Genomic DNA, 14,929 nt, shown 5'->3' with positions numbered 1-14,929 from the left:
TGGTCCCAGGGCTCGGTCCCCATACACTGGTGTTCTGTGCGTCTAGCCTTTTTTTCCCCTTAGAAGCTCTGAATATCGGCGTCTGTGGGAAAGATCACAATGACAGTTCTCTGCAGCCACCACCAGCAAAGTTTGTGGAGTGACAAGACACAAAACAGTGATCTCCTTCCCTCCTGCCCCCCCACCCCCACGGAAAAGGGAGAAACATAGTAGACACGCTGCAAATTGAAGGCCAGGCCTTTGGGCTTGTTTGGAAAACGGCTGCTACTCTAAACAGTTCCACAGCCTGTACCTGCCAAATGCTAAGTCCCCCTCTGGCCCCGGGGAAGCAGCCTCTCTGCCCCAGAGGCTTGAATTAGGTCCCAGAGGCTTCTGTGTGCTTAGGCAGAGGGGCCACCTGCTGCTTGGCCTGGGCTTTCAGAATATGGCAGTGACAGGGGAGTGAGTTACCCTAGAAAAGTGTTTTTCAAATTCTGGGTTGTAAAATCCACTTGGTCGGTGACCAATATAAGTTTAATGAAAAAGAAAATACTCAGAACACAACATACATCATGGATAAACCAAATCTTGGTTTCTAATACCAATAAAAGACACCGTGCCTGATTCCGAGGCTGGGACAGGGTAAGCACTAGATGAGCGTGCAGCTTCCGTGTTAGGCCAGAAAACAAGAGTTAAAAAATGACAGGAGCATGTCACGTCACAAGGACGTAGGAGCTGCCCTTGAAGGGCTCTCTCTGGCCAACGCTGAGGCCATTTGTGTACCCAAATAATGAATTAGAGCCATTCAAAGTAATGCACAAGTCCACAGTGAAAACTGATTAAATGAATAAATAAATAGGAAAGAAGAAAGAGCTTTTGCTTATCGATGACTAAGTACAACTAGAAAAGGTGGAGGTAGTGCTGAAACTGAAGAAACCATCTGTAGCCATGACAGTAAAGGATCAGTTCAGACAGGAAGCCTGAGTGCTAAATCTAAGGGGAAATTTGACGAGCAGGATCGGCACGACCTGGAATGAAAGTGTGCATATTGGTTATTCATTCCAAGGGGGAAAAACACTGGAGAAGTTAGATGACACTACTCTGACCAGGTGACCAAATTTACCATCATCCATGAGGGGCAAGTGGATGTTTCAAGTGACCCCAAAGGTGGGGATTCCCTAAAAAGGACATGTCACTTAGGTGGGGTTCTGGCCAAGAATGCATATACTGATTCTAATTATGAAGAGATATCAAATTTTTAAAATGAGGCATTTTCTATTAAAAAATGGGGTGGGGGAACTATACTCACCAAAAATATGGAGGATGTGAAAAGGGGGGGTCAGGAAAGCTACTTGCTGTGTCTGATCCTAGGCTGGAAGCTTCACTGGAGGGGAAAATTCCATGAAGGACACTGTTGGACAGATACCCGGGTAAGGTAGCACGTCAACGCCAGGCTGACTGAGGTGGCGAGCTATCCTGCTGTTAAGTAAGAGGATATCCTTAATTTTAGGAAGTAAGCATTAAAGCATTTCAGGGTAAAAGGCTATTAGGTATGCAGCTTGCTCTCAAATACCTCCGGTTTTTTTTTTGTTGTTTTGGGGTTGGTTTTTTTTTTTGAGAGGGGAAGGGAGGGAGAAAGAGAAACATCAATGTGTGGTTGCTTCTTGCAAGCCCCCTACTGGGGACCTGATCTGCAACCCAGGCATGTGCCCTGACTGGGAATTGATTCGCAGGCTGGCACTCAACCACTGAGCCACACCAGCCAGGGCCATATGCCTCCATTTTTTATGGAGGCACTAATATAGCAAATGAGGCAAAATGTTAATATGTGAACAGTAGGTGAATCTAAGTAAAGCATACATAGGATATTTTTGTACTTGCAACCTCCTTGGAAGTTTAAATTATTTCTCAATAAAATGTTTTAAAAAGTATTTCTAGTGTATATTAAAACTAAAAATGTCTTAAATGCATTGTCAGCTTTCGCAGAAAGGCCCAGCTCAATACCTGCCGTTGACTCGGACAGGTCTTGAGTAACCCTGAACTGGGCTCTGCTGTCCAAATTACCTCATTTACACTGAGTTGCCCCTTCTTGGCTAGAAGAGGGATAATCTGTTGGGCAGTCTGTTAAAAACAAATACAAATCTAATTGTGACTTCTACTTGAAGTTACTAGGATGTAAGTGGGACAAGATCAGCGCGACACTTTTTTCATATCAATTCTGTACAAAGGGTACAAGACTGATGCTTCATTTTTTATTTCCCCTCCGCTCTCCCACCCCACCCTTGGTGATGGTTGTATCCATTTGAGCATTTCTGAGCACAAGACCATAAGTAAGTCTTAAAACAGGAGCAGAATTCTTGTCTAAACAGTAACAGAAGGAGATTAGCTGCAAGGATAGCGTAACTCGTGCAGTAATGGAAGCTGCCCAGGTCTTCTTGGTGGACAATACATAGAAGACTTAGAATTATGGAACATCTGTCCCCCCAACCACCCTTTCCCACCCTAGTCCCCCAAACTCCCACTCCCCCCCCCCAATTAATAGTGTTAACAAAAGCTTAATCTTCCAGTTCTAAAGTGCAAATGACTTGGGTATGACTGCTATTGCAACAGGTCTGAACAGAAGAAACAATGAAGTCCTCTGTCTATGCGATGTTTTCCAGAATATAAAAGATGAGTTCCATGACGATGGGGCCCTCACTGAGCTGGCAGGCCCCTCCATGGATCACCGGCACCAAAGCGCTGTCCAGGTCGTTCATGTACTGCGAGGGAAGGGGCTGGCCATTGCTCCCTGCTTGATAGCCAACCTGCACCAGAGAGAGAAGGGGATGACAGGTTACTGGATAGAGAAGGTCTCTCCAGAGGGCTGAGGGCCAAGGAGGCTGAGCAGGAAAGGAGATGTCCTTCCTGGACGTGGGCTAGACACACAGCAGTTAACACAAACCTCTCCTTCCTTTCCCTGAATTGTCATTTATCATCTTGACCCCTAACACTTGGTGGCCATGAGACCTTGGGCAAGACACTTAACCTGTTGGTTAGTTTCCTGAGATGGGGCTGGGGTGATAGAGGGAGATATGGAATAGCAGAAATAATACCTAAACCCTTGGTTGTGACAATAAAAATGGGAAATACACTAGATACTGTAATTTGCTGTGTATAATGCACACTTTTTTGCCCAAATTTTTGAGGGAAAAACTAAGGATGACATTATACATGGGTATAATGATCACATACCATGGTTATAATAATCCCATGTATAATACGCACAAAAACGTGGGTGTGCCTTATATACAGCAAAATACGGTAACCCCCTAACATAGCAGGAACTGAGCATTTACTCTGCCAATCATCTGTCCACACACCATTCTGAGCACCTACAAACACGGGATTCAAAGATTAATGTAACAGGGCCCCTGCCCTCAAGAGGACCACTCATTAGCAGAAAACTCCTATTTTTTAATTGTTTCACATGAATTCTGTCTTTCCAGCCAGATTACCAGTTCCATTTGACAAAGGACCGTGATCCCTCATGTGTTATTACCCTGAGTGCTCAGCACAGCATTGGGAAAGGCCTTACGTAGGAAACACGTACTTGCTGACTGACGACTAGCCAGGACATGGAGCCAGATACATAACCTTTCACGTTCTCCCTGAGAGTGACACAGCCCTGTGTCAAGAAGGACCACTAGGACAGGTCACGGGGTTCCAGGATCCAAAATGCGCGGGCATAGCTCGTTCTAGTGTGCTTCGCTTTACTGTGCTCAATGGACATTGAGTTCTTTACAGATCGAAGGCCTGTGGCAACCTTGCACTGAGCAAGTCTGTGAAACACCACTTTTCCAACATTTGTTCACTGTGTTTCTGTGCCACGTTCTGGTAACTCTAGAAATATATCAAACTTTTTCACTATTGTTACATTTGTTATGGTGATCTCGATCAGTGACCTTCGATGTTACTATGGTAATTGTTTTGAGGTGCCACCAACCGCACGCATATAAGATGGTAAAGTCAGTCGCTACATGTGTGTGTTCTGACTGCTACAGGACTGGCCATTACTACTCCCCTCACCCCCCATGCCTCCCTAGTCCCTGAGACATAACAATATTCAAATCAGGCAAATTAATAACCCTATAATAGCTTCTCAACGTTCAAGCAAAAGGAAGAGACACACATCTCTCACTTTAAGTCAAAAGCTAGAAATGAATAAGCTTAGTGAAGAAGGGATGTCCATAGCTCAGACAGGCTAAAAGCTAGGCCTCTTATGCAAAACAGCCAAGTTGTGAATGCAGAGGAAACATTCTTGAAGGAAACTACAAGTGCTACTCCAGTGAACATGAATGATAAGGAAGTGTAACAGCCTTATTGCTAATATGGAGAAAGTTTCAGTGGTCTGGATAGAAGATCAAACCAGTACATTCCCTCAAGCCAAAGCCTAATCCAGAGCAAGGCCCCAACTCTTCACTTCTGTGAAGGCCAAGAGAGGTGTAAGGAAAGAAGCCATCTCCATACAAAGGGCAAGGTGAAGCAGCAAGTGCTGATGCAAATTATCCAGAAGATCTAGCTAAGATAATTAGTGAAGGTGGCTGCACTAAGCAACAGATTTCAGTGGAGACAAAACAGCCTTATATTGGGGGGGAGAACCCCACGCCATCTAGGACTTTCATAGCAAGAGAGGAAAAGTCAATGGCTGGCTTCAAAGCTTCAAAGGACAGGCTGACTCTCTTGTTAGGGGCCAATACAGCTGGTGACTTTCAGTTGAAGCCAATGCTCATTCACCATTCTGAAAATCCTAGGGCCCTAATGATTATACTAAATCTACTCTGCTTGGATGGCAACACAGCTGTTTACAACATGGTTTACTGAGTATTTTAAGCTCATGTCTAGACCTACTGTTCAGAAAGACTCCTTTCAAAATATTACAGCTCGCTGACAATGCACCCGGTCACCCAAGAGCTCTGATGGAGATGTACATGGCCTGCTAACACCATTCTGCAGCTGATGGATCAATAAGTAATTCAGATTTTCAAGTCTTACTTTTTAAGAAATACATTTTTTAAGACTATAGCTGCAACAGATAAGAGATTACTTTGATGGATCCGGACAAAGGAAATTCAACTTTCTGAAAGTATTCACTATTCCAGGTGATATTAAGAACATTCGTGATTCATGGAAACAGATCAAAATATCAGCATTAACAAGGGCTTGGAAGAGGTTGACTCTAACCCTTATGGATGACTTTGAGGAGTCCAGGGGAGGAAGTAACTGCAGATGTGGTAGAAACAGCAAGAGACCTAGAATGAGAAGTGGAGCCTGAAGGTGTGACTGAATTACTGAAGTCTCATGATAAAACTTTAATGTACGAGGATAAGCTTCTTACAGATAAGCAAAGAAAGTGGTTTCTTCAGATGGCGTCTACTCCTGGTGAAGCAGCTGTGAAGACTGTTGAAACAAAGGACTTAGAATATTACATAAACTTAGATGACAAAGTGATGAAAGGATTTGAGAGAACTGACTCCAATTTTGAAAGTTCTACTGTGGGGAAAATGCTATCAAACAGCATCACATGCTACAGAGAAATTATTTGTGAGAGGAAGAGTCAATCGATGAATAAAACTACGTTGTTGTCTTATTTTAAGAAATTGTCACAGCCAACAAGCATCAGCAATCCCTGGCCGGGCCAGTCAGTAGCCATCAACGCTGAGTCAAGACCCCCCACCAGCCAAAAGATTATGACTCACTGAAGGCTCAGATGATAGCTAGCATGTTTTAGCAATAAAGCACTTTTTAATTAAGGTAAGTACATTTTTTTAGACATAAGGCTATTGCACACTTACTTACACCACAGTACAGTGTAAACGTGACTTTGACATGCACTGGGAAACCCAGACTTGCTTTACTGCAATATTCATTTATTGTGGTGTCTGGAGCGGGACCCACAATATCTCCCCGGCACGCCTGTGGAGAGATTACAGTGCTAGGCCACAGGAGAGGCAAAGGGACAAGGTATTGGGGGAGGGGAGGCACATGTGCTAAGAATGGACTGTTACTACTAACAACAAAAGAAAAATGTGAGTAAGACTGGGAGAGAAGCTTGATCATAGGAGAGCTGAGATGACAGGAAAATTAATGAGGAAATCGCTCAAACATGGAAATGTTCACAGTAGGAAGACCTGAAGGGGTGGGAACTGCAGAGGCCAGTCAGCAGAGGCCTGCTGGGTCGGATTAAGAAAACAGGATACAGGACAGCTTGGCCTGCTCTCTGTGAAAAGCAGACTGATTCCTGAAGGGTGGGACTGAGGAGTCTCAAAGGGCAGCATTCATGTCATTCACAAAGGGGTGGCAGGTCTTCACACACATTTCTCCTAACCCTAGAAAGAAAACCAAGTCCTTGGAACATATTCAGGTGAGGAAGCCAAGGTTCAAATGATTCAGAGTCTGATCAAACAGCACATCAAGGTGTATTTCTAAAGGTGGGAAGGCCAGAAAACTACATCGGGTCAGGCCCAAGGTCCAGAGAAGGACACTCTCTGGGTTGACGCAGGAAAACTCACACGTCAGAAAATACAGGCTACCTAAGAATCTTCTTACCTGATCTGAGTCAAGTGTCACGCGCAGTCCCAGTTTAGTCATTCCATCTTCCTTCAGAAGCTTCAGGTGGGGACAGAGAGCAAGGCAAAAAGCCTTGGCAATGTGCTCAGTCAGTCGGCTGTGATCTGCTGGATCACTCAGGCAACTGTGCTGGTCGTCGTTTTCTAGGAAAAACACCTGTTCCCCAAACGAGAGACTTTTAACCTTGTGCCCCAGGAGACGCGGGAAGAAACTAGTGCATCGGCGCTCTGTGCACGAACACCCTGACCCTCTGAGAAGGCAAGAAGACCTGACAGACAGGGTTCCTCAGAGTCCTTGGGCCAAGAACAGGGCGCTAACATCTTACATCTAAGGAATGACTCTTGTCTCTGCATCTAGACAGTGGCAGGAGTAGCCTGCCTGTCTCCCTGAAAGCCGTATCAGGGTCATCACGGTACATTCTACTCGGAACCAGAAAAGGCTTACATTTTGCATGGTGCACTTCTAAAAAGCTAACTCCTATATGTGGATGGTTTTCTTAGGAATTGAGCTTAGAATCTAAGGGAATGGCCCTTACAGCTTACGTGACCCAAACCCTTTACATTACAGATTACTCAGAGAAGGGAAGTGACTCACCGGGGGGGCAGAGAAGCACTGAGAGACGGAGGCAGGGTTAAGCCCAGAATCTGGGTCTTCTGCCTCTTATCACAGAGCTCTTCCCGCCACGTGGGCCTGCCACTGCCAAGGCCAGGGCTGTGTCAGTGTCCACTGCACTGGGCACAGGCAGAAGCACAGCAAATCTGGAACTGAGAGACCGGCATCCTCGTCCCACAGAGGAGGAGGATGGCCAGGACCTTTGGCTTCTTATGGTCCATGTGACTTTATAAAATGGAAAGCACCTGCCCTCTCAAAGAACAGATGATACATAAGCATATTCTGCTTATATATACCAACCCTAGCTTACTGCTCCAGAAGCGGCTTATAGGAAGGGTACTAAAAAGGGGTCAGCTCTGAAGACCTGTGCTCATGACAGCGACAACATGAAATGATGGAAAAAGCTCTGGAATGGGAGTCAGGAGGCCTCTGGCCTTTGCTCTGCCACTAACTAGCATCACAAAGTCACAAAGTCACACAGCCTGTCTGAGCATTTCTCATCATGCAAATGAATGGGTCACCTCCCTACCTCATGGTGATACTGGGGAGCAAAATGGAGGAAATGGAGGTCAAACTACTTTGTAAGCAATAGAGTTGTATGTGTTCCAGAGTATGCACTACTCAAAACATGCCAAAGGCATAGTCATACAGCAAGCAGCTAAGACCACTGGGCTGTGTATGAAAACATTGAGCCTGATACGAAGGATAAGACACTGGTAACAACAGCTCAAGAATTGAAGAACCAGATTCTAGTCTCTGCTATCAGGAACCAGCTATGTGAACTTGGATAAGACACTTAACCTCTCGTGGCCTCAGTTACCTTGTATATAAAATGGAAAAACCAGAAGTCACAGAACATTTTTAAAAACTGCTTCTAAAGCTGTAAGGAATCTTAGAGACCTTTAACTTAATGGTTTATTTTACAGATAAGTATAAATAAAGTTCAAAAGAAATTGAGAGACCTAGGGCCCACCTCTTCCTGCTTTGTCTGGTATGTACACACACGGGGTCTCTGACCTGCTCCTCTCATTTCCAGGTTAGCCTCTACTACAGCTTTCAAGGTAAGGAACCACGTAGTGAAAAAGAGCTTAGGAGTTGGCCAGATCTGGGTTTGAATAAGAAGGACTTCGATGTTACTTATTTACCATGTATTTTTGGACAAATTACTCAGTATCCAAACTTTAGTTTTCTTTTAAAATTATAGTTGGCACACTAGTTTTCTTATTGGTGAAATAAATCAATTTTCTTAAGACTGTTATCTGAGACAGTTTAACTATGAAAGCATCACTAGCCCAGCTTTCTGAACCACACGGCAAAGATGGTATGTACCATGCAGAGATGTACCCTTCATGAATTCCAATGCAAACAAATCCCTACTAGTTCGCAGGAAGGAGGGAACATCCGTGTGCAGCCTACGCTTGGTGGCATTTCTTCCCAGTGAGCTATGACAGACCAGAGGGAATTGGAGTATAGAAGACAAACAGATTTTTTTTCTTAACCTCCAAATATGTCTCTGGGTCTAGCAAAAAAATGTGCTCAGAGGGGGTCATGATTGCGAAGTTTTACTTCCTTACCTCCGTCCATCTAATGACTTTTCCATTCGCTTTATACTCTGATCCGTGGAATATCTTCACACTTGTTATAGACTCCATGCACTTCCCGTCTATAGGACTAACGACACTGAAACAGAGGCAGAGAGAAGAGATAGAAGCAGCTCTAGAAGTTAGAAGAGCCACTTCTCTTACCAGATCTTGCTACCAATTATACTGGGTATCTTACCAAACACATCCGTGCAACATATCACAGCAACGAGCCACTACACAAAAACGCACATGAATAGAGTGCTCATGGGAAGGGGTCACTACAATAACTAAAAGAACTCACATACAAAAAAAAGACTGATGATTCCAGGAGCTGGTTCTTTTAACATAATAAAGAAACAGTTTACTCAAACATGCTCTCTTCCTCCAGCATTCCTTCCTACAGTGAATGCAGGGCCACCCACCGGGTCCTGCTCACCCCTCTGCTGTCACGGCTCTGTCCTCTCTGCTCCTGGCTGCAGTAACATCTGTCATACACTTGTGGATCTGCCCTACAAAGGAACTTCTGAAGGGGAAGACTGATATACTCACCTTTGTGTGCTATATTCTCGGCTCTGACACACCACTTGGAAAGTAGGAGTTTAATAAATGTTCATGATTAGAAGAATTATTTAACTGAGTGCACTAATTATGACAGTGCTGGAGTGAACTGATGAACAAGTATCTATATATAATCTATCACAACAAATACCCTTTGGAGCTAAATTATCATTCCTATATTCCTGAATAGAAACTTTTCAGGAACCTAGTCCACTTTTTACAGTCATTTCCTCTCCAAAATATAATAAGCATAAATATGTGGAGATACACATTCAGTGGTGATGAGGATCCAAAATAAACAGAATCACAAAGATTCTAAATGCTTCCTAACAATGTTCAAATCTGTTTTATGTTTTTCAAGCTCTATGAACATTAAGATAAAATTTAACTTAAACTTCAATATCAGGGATTCACTTGAATTAAAAATATTTAAACAATGTTAAGTTTAATTAAACTTATCATCAGACAACAATGTCAAAGAAAGAGCACCCTTAGCTGGTTAGCACTCTTTCAAGAGAAGATACCCAGACAGAGGGACAAACTGGAAAACACTCCATTCACACACTACAAACTGAACTCCTGAGTTCGAGAGGCTTCTCTGAGCAGTTCTTCTCCTGTTGTCTGAGATGCTTCCAATGACCCTTGTTGTAGGAAGAGGCGACTTGTTGCTTGTTAGTTACCAATATGTTATGGCATCAGGTTTTCATATTATCAATTTTTTTATCTTAATAACCATGTCCATTTCCAACTATAGTAGAGAATTAAACACAAATTGACTTTGAAATTAAATTTTCCAGCGAAGTATAGGAAGATAAAGGGTTATTTGTTTAAAAAAAAAAAAAAAGGCTCTCTGACCCATGTGGCTCAGTTGGGCATTGTCCCACAAAGCAAAAGGTCATCAGTTCTATTATGGGTCAGGACAGGTGTCTGGGTTGCCCTAGGTCTGGTCCCTGGTCGGGGCAAGTACAAGAGGCAACTGATCAATGTTTCTCACATCGATGTTTCTCTCTCTTTCTCTCTCTCTTCCCCTCTCTAAAAATAAATAAATAAAATCTTTATTTTTTAAACAGAGTGATTATATTTCAATACACAACTTGTTTACAATAAATAAAATCTTTAAAAATAGGCAAATACATTCATTGATTTAGAAATTGCTTCCTTTTGTTAAATAACAAGTTTTTAAACCTTTAAAAAAAGCTGGATGCCATGTTGTAAATGCCCTCCATCTGCCTTGCTCCCGCTATCCCCTCAGACTAGAATCCCCACTCCACCACAGCCAAGTGGCACATACCTACTCATCTTACCAGATTCAGCTTAAGTAGCAGCCACTGCTCTGTGAAGCCACTCTCGAATACTGCCCTACAACCTCTACCACGCTTCCTTTTCTTTTTTATCCTTATAGTATCCTACAGTGTTTTCCACGAACATTTTCCATACTTTGGTGAACTTATTTATAATTTTTTCAGAACCGGACTGAGCCACTTATCAGTTGGGAAAGAGTGTAGCACTTGAAGCCCAAGGAGGTGGTCCTAGCCCTGCCACTTCCTAGCTTTGTGAAGTCATTTAGCCTTTTGGTGCTGTTTACTCATCTGTAATATGGAATAACATTAGTTCTATCAAATTAAACAGTATTAGCAAAATGCTTTGTAAACCATAAAAGGTTTAAAGCATTACTACTATTATCTCAGTGATTTTAGAGAAATTTTGTTCCATCAACTCTTCCCTTCCTCCCTCCTTCAGAAATATGCACAGAAACTCTTTTAGAAATGAAGCCAAGAAACCAGAATTTAAAATTCTATGTTATGTATACAAAGCAGTCCTTTCTCTTCAGTCAAGTTACAAAACACCAGCGTAGACAAACCCAGAGCCCAGCCCATAACTGATGCCAAGTTTGCTGCACTTACCCCTTGTTGACGTTCTTGTCATCATCCACCCACTGGATGTGGATGAGCTCCTGAGGATCCTCGGCATCCGTCTTGCCACAGGTGATGGTGAAGTCCTTCATCTCTCGCAGCGCCTGCCGCAAGGCATCCATGTTCTCTGCAGTGATCTGGACCATAACGCCATCTGAGAATCGGCACCAAGATAACACAGATGAGAGCGATGACAGGGACAGGGGCAGGGGAAACCAGTACCTGGAATCCGGCCAACCCCTCTAGGATTAAATGTAAAACTTTGCTCTGCTCTCTAAAGCTGACAGGAACAAGCAAGTTTTGTTCTTTGAGCCGAACTCTTACTGAAAGTACTATGAGAAGTAAACACCAAGATGTGTTCTGCTTAAAACACGTGCCTGTTGATTTCACCTTAGACACAATGAAGAGTTTCTCCTGTATCCCAAATGATGACTGCAACGTTCTTGTGGGCAAGAGGGGCTGAGCTTCACCTACATATTTACAGATTTGTGTCCAACGATACATTTAAACTTAGACTACGTCCCCTTGGGTACCTTATCCCAAAGTCCTGAAAGGCCATCTCTTAATTTTTATGTAGTGTTGTATAGTATCTCTACCACTTAGTCCCTTTTTGGAGAACTAAGCACCATTATAACAGTTTTAATTAGCTGAAGAGTGAGATGCTATTGAATGAATGATAATGATTCCAGAAGTCTATGGCAAAAATGTCAAAGCTTCCTTTAGTGTCCTTCGCTCTGGGGACTGAACTAATGTACACACAGTACTTAATTCATTATTTACCTTCCACAATACTGGACTTGGCAAGATAGCCTGAAGAGGACTTCAGGGCACCACTGAACACAAAGAAACTGGCGCCAGTCACTGAAACAGCAAGAGAAATAGTTTGGTGAAGACAGACCCTGAGGTTGAGAGACTGAGAATAATAATAAAATACTGAGTAGTTGGGAACTCCAACTATCATCACCCAGAAAGCAAACAATGCCAACCCTACACACCATAACATGCAACTAACCAAAACTCTGATGCTTAGGACAGGCGGGCAATGAGGTTTTAGGATATACTCTCCCATTTTGTTTTGTTCTAATCAAGAATCAAAGAATCTTACAAGCAAAGAAATCTTAGTGGTCAAGTCTAAGGCTTGGCCTTAAGCCTGTTTTTCTAAATGAAATAATATTGGAACACAGCCATGGCCATTCATTTACACACTGTCTATGACAGTTTTTGAAATATGATGTCACAGGGTTGAGTAGTTGGCAACAAAGACTGCAGGCCTAAAAAACTAAAATATACTGAAAAAGTCTGCTGACTCCTGATCTAATTCACTGGTTTCCAGGTTTGTTTGTTTTAGGTCAAATATATTTTGAATATAGTGATATGTTTGTCAACTATTTTATTTACCAAGTGGAACTATTAAGAAAAAAGAAGCATCTATTTAAAAAACACCTGATACCACTGTCTCTTCATAAAAGAAAGGATATTTAATACACTGAACTTTGTGAAAACTTCACTAAACTTTCTTTCTTTCTCCATGTCTTAAATTGGACTGAGCTGTTCCAACTTTCTACCTAACACCTAACAGGTAGGTCATCCAGCCTTTGTCACGACTCCTGGTGACGAGGAGCCCACACTAGCACAAGGCAGTCCCTTCTCCTGCTGGATAACTCTTAGTGCTAGCGCGCGCTCTCAAATTGAGGCCAAATTTAAATCCTTGTTACTTTCACTCATTGGTGCTGGTTTTGGCATTTTGTAGCTATAGAGAGTAAGGTGAATCTTATTTCCACATAATAGAAAATCTTAAATATAGAGATAGCTATTTTTCACTCTCTTCCAATCTATACTTTTTCAGGCTAAACATTTATGCTTCAGTCAAGACATCTTCCTTTGACCTAGTTTCCAGATTTCTTACAGGTCTTGAATCATCCGCTAAAGCACCCCCGGTTTTACCAGTGGAGAGCATCAGTTACGTTAATGAGATCCAGAACTTACTCAAATTTTCTAGGTCTGAGTTGAGTAATAGGGAGCACTGTGGACGTGTCACCTACCTTTGGATATTATATTTGAATATATACATGCTAAATACCTTTCATGCCTTTACTAAACAACTGATTTAAAATATATATTACAGAAAGTGACCTACAGTATGTCCTCTGGAGAAGTGTTTCATAAAGCATACTAAAGAAAGCTAATTTTAAGAGAGATTCTGAAGGAAAGAAGATTCATGGTCAAATAAATTTAGGAAGGGCAAGGCATTCTCCTCCTTTGGGAAGATTATAATATACATCAGCTTGTTAAAGGCTCTGAAAAGTCCTATAGTGAAGAAATCTGTTTAAACTTCTTCAACTCAGGATTTCTCAGTTTAATGTATTAAGGAAGACTTTTCTCTATTTATGTGAATATTTAAAATTTTTTTTTATTTATTGATTTTCTAAAAAGAGAGAGGAAGGAGAAGAGGGAGAGGGAGAAAGAGACAGAGAGACAGACAGAGAGGGAGAGAGAGACATCGATTTGTTGTCCCCCTCATTCAGGCACTCATCGCTTGCTTCTTGTCTGGGCTCTGATTGCAGATCGAACCGTAACCTTGGCTTGTCAGGACCCAGCCAGGGCTGAATATTTTTTAAAACCATAAAACCTATTAAGACACTTCAGGAAATGCCACACTAAGCAGTTATTTTTAAATTCGTATGTGCATTTGAATCACACGGGGATTGTGTTAAAAAGCAAATTCAGATGTAGCAGACTTTGGGTGTAGATTCTTCATTTCTAACAATCCCTTAAGTGATGAGACCACATTCTGAGCACCACTGATTCATGAAAACTTTCTTCAGAATCCTGTCAACCTATGTTAATTAACATTCTTTGAGTGTGGTCATTCAAGAAGCTCCAAATCTAAGTATACCCTCACCATGGGGCATAGTCGCTAACTTCGAATACCACGGGGGCCCTGTCAATGTCCTGGGGCAGTATTTTCTGGCATTCCCCTCCATAACAGAGATTCCATTTGCAACTCTGAGTCTGGCTGCTTCGGGAATCACCCTCACCCTGGAGAATAAGGTTGGAAACGTTAGTTTAACCAAGTTGTTTGTGGTCACCTCTCTAGAAAGTAAGTGCTATGGGGTTGAGATATCCATTCTCCATGTCCATAACATTCATTCTCATAATCTCAATAATTCTCTTAATCTCTTAATAATAATTCTCATAATCTCTTCCATTCTCATAATCTCAATTAGCTCCAACACTCACCCTTTCTGGGCTGATTGTGAATACTGATAGCCTGGGTCTGATAGTTTCCATCATCATTCTGCACACACACGAGATGAGAGTCTGCCTTCTCATTGAAGCAGGCGCCTCCTGCCAGGACGTGCTCGTTGGACTTGTTCATGGCTTTCATCATCTGCAGTCAAAGAGGAGGATTAGCTTTCTTTCCTATTCTACCAAGAATGGGCTTTTTGGGGGGACATGGCATAACTCCTTCACTTTCAAAGACAAAACAGTATTATTGTTTATTATAGGGACAAAGGAGCTCTGAATAATGAAAACAAAGTGAAAAATCAGCCAAATCAACAAATACAAAAATTCTCTGTATAGTTTATAGGTGATTTGTATTGTAACCTATGCACATGACACATTTTGCATTCATTTGTCTTTTATTGCTGCCCTAAACTCAACTAAAATTAGTTT

General features: G+C 42.3%; 1 protein-coding gene across 1 annotated transcript in view; it reads right to left on the bottom strand.

Annotated features, from left to right (window-relative positions):
* Nucleotides 1–204: 204 nt before the first annotated feature.
* ZFYVE9 (zinc finger FYVE-type containing 9) overlaps nucleotides 205–14,929 on the bottom strand; it is a 127,000-nt gene continuing 112,275 nt past the window's right edge. The window contains exons 14-19 of the mRNA XM_024571035.4: nucleotides 14,492–14,642; nucleotides 12,032–12,112; nucleotides 11,243–11,405; nucleotides 8,772–8,877; nucleotides 6,565–6,741; nucleotides 205–2,783 (exon numbers count right to left, since the gene is read on the bottom strand). Coding sequence (XP_024426803.2) covers nucleotides 2,622–2,783; nucleotides 6,565–6,741; nucleotides 8,772–8,877; nucleotides 11,243–11,405; nucleotides 12,032–12,112; nucleotides 14,492–14,642 — 840 coding nt within the window. The 3' untranslated portion in view covers nucleotides 205–2,621. The remainder of the gene's footprint in view (nucleotides 2,784–6,564; nucleotides 6,742–8,771; nucleotides 8,878–11,242; nucleotides 11,406–12,031; nucleotides 12,113–14,491; nucleotides 14,643–14,929) is intronic.

This window comes from Desmodus rotundus, chromosome 3 (assembly GCF_022682495.2).
Source record: "Desmodus rotundus isolate HL8 chromosome 3, HLdesRot8A.1, whole genome shotgun sequence".
Taxonomy (NCBI): domain Eukaryota; kingdom Metazoa; phylum Chordata; class Mammalia; order Chiroptera; family Phyllostomidae; genus Desmodus; species Desmodus rotundus.
Note: the sequence above shows the minus strand (reverse complement) of the source record. Positions and strands in the feature narration are given on the sequence as shown.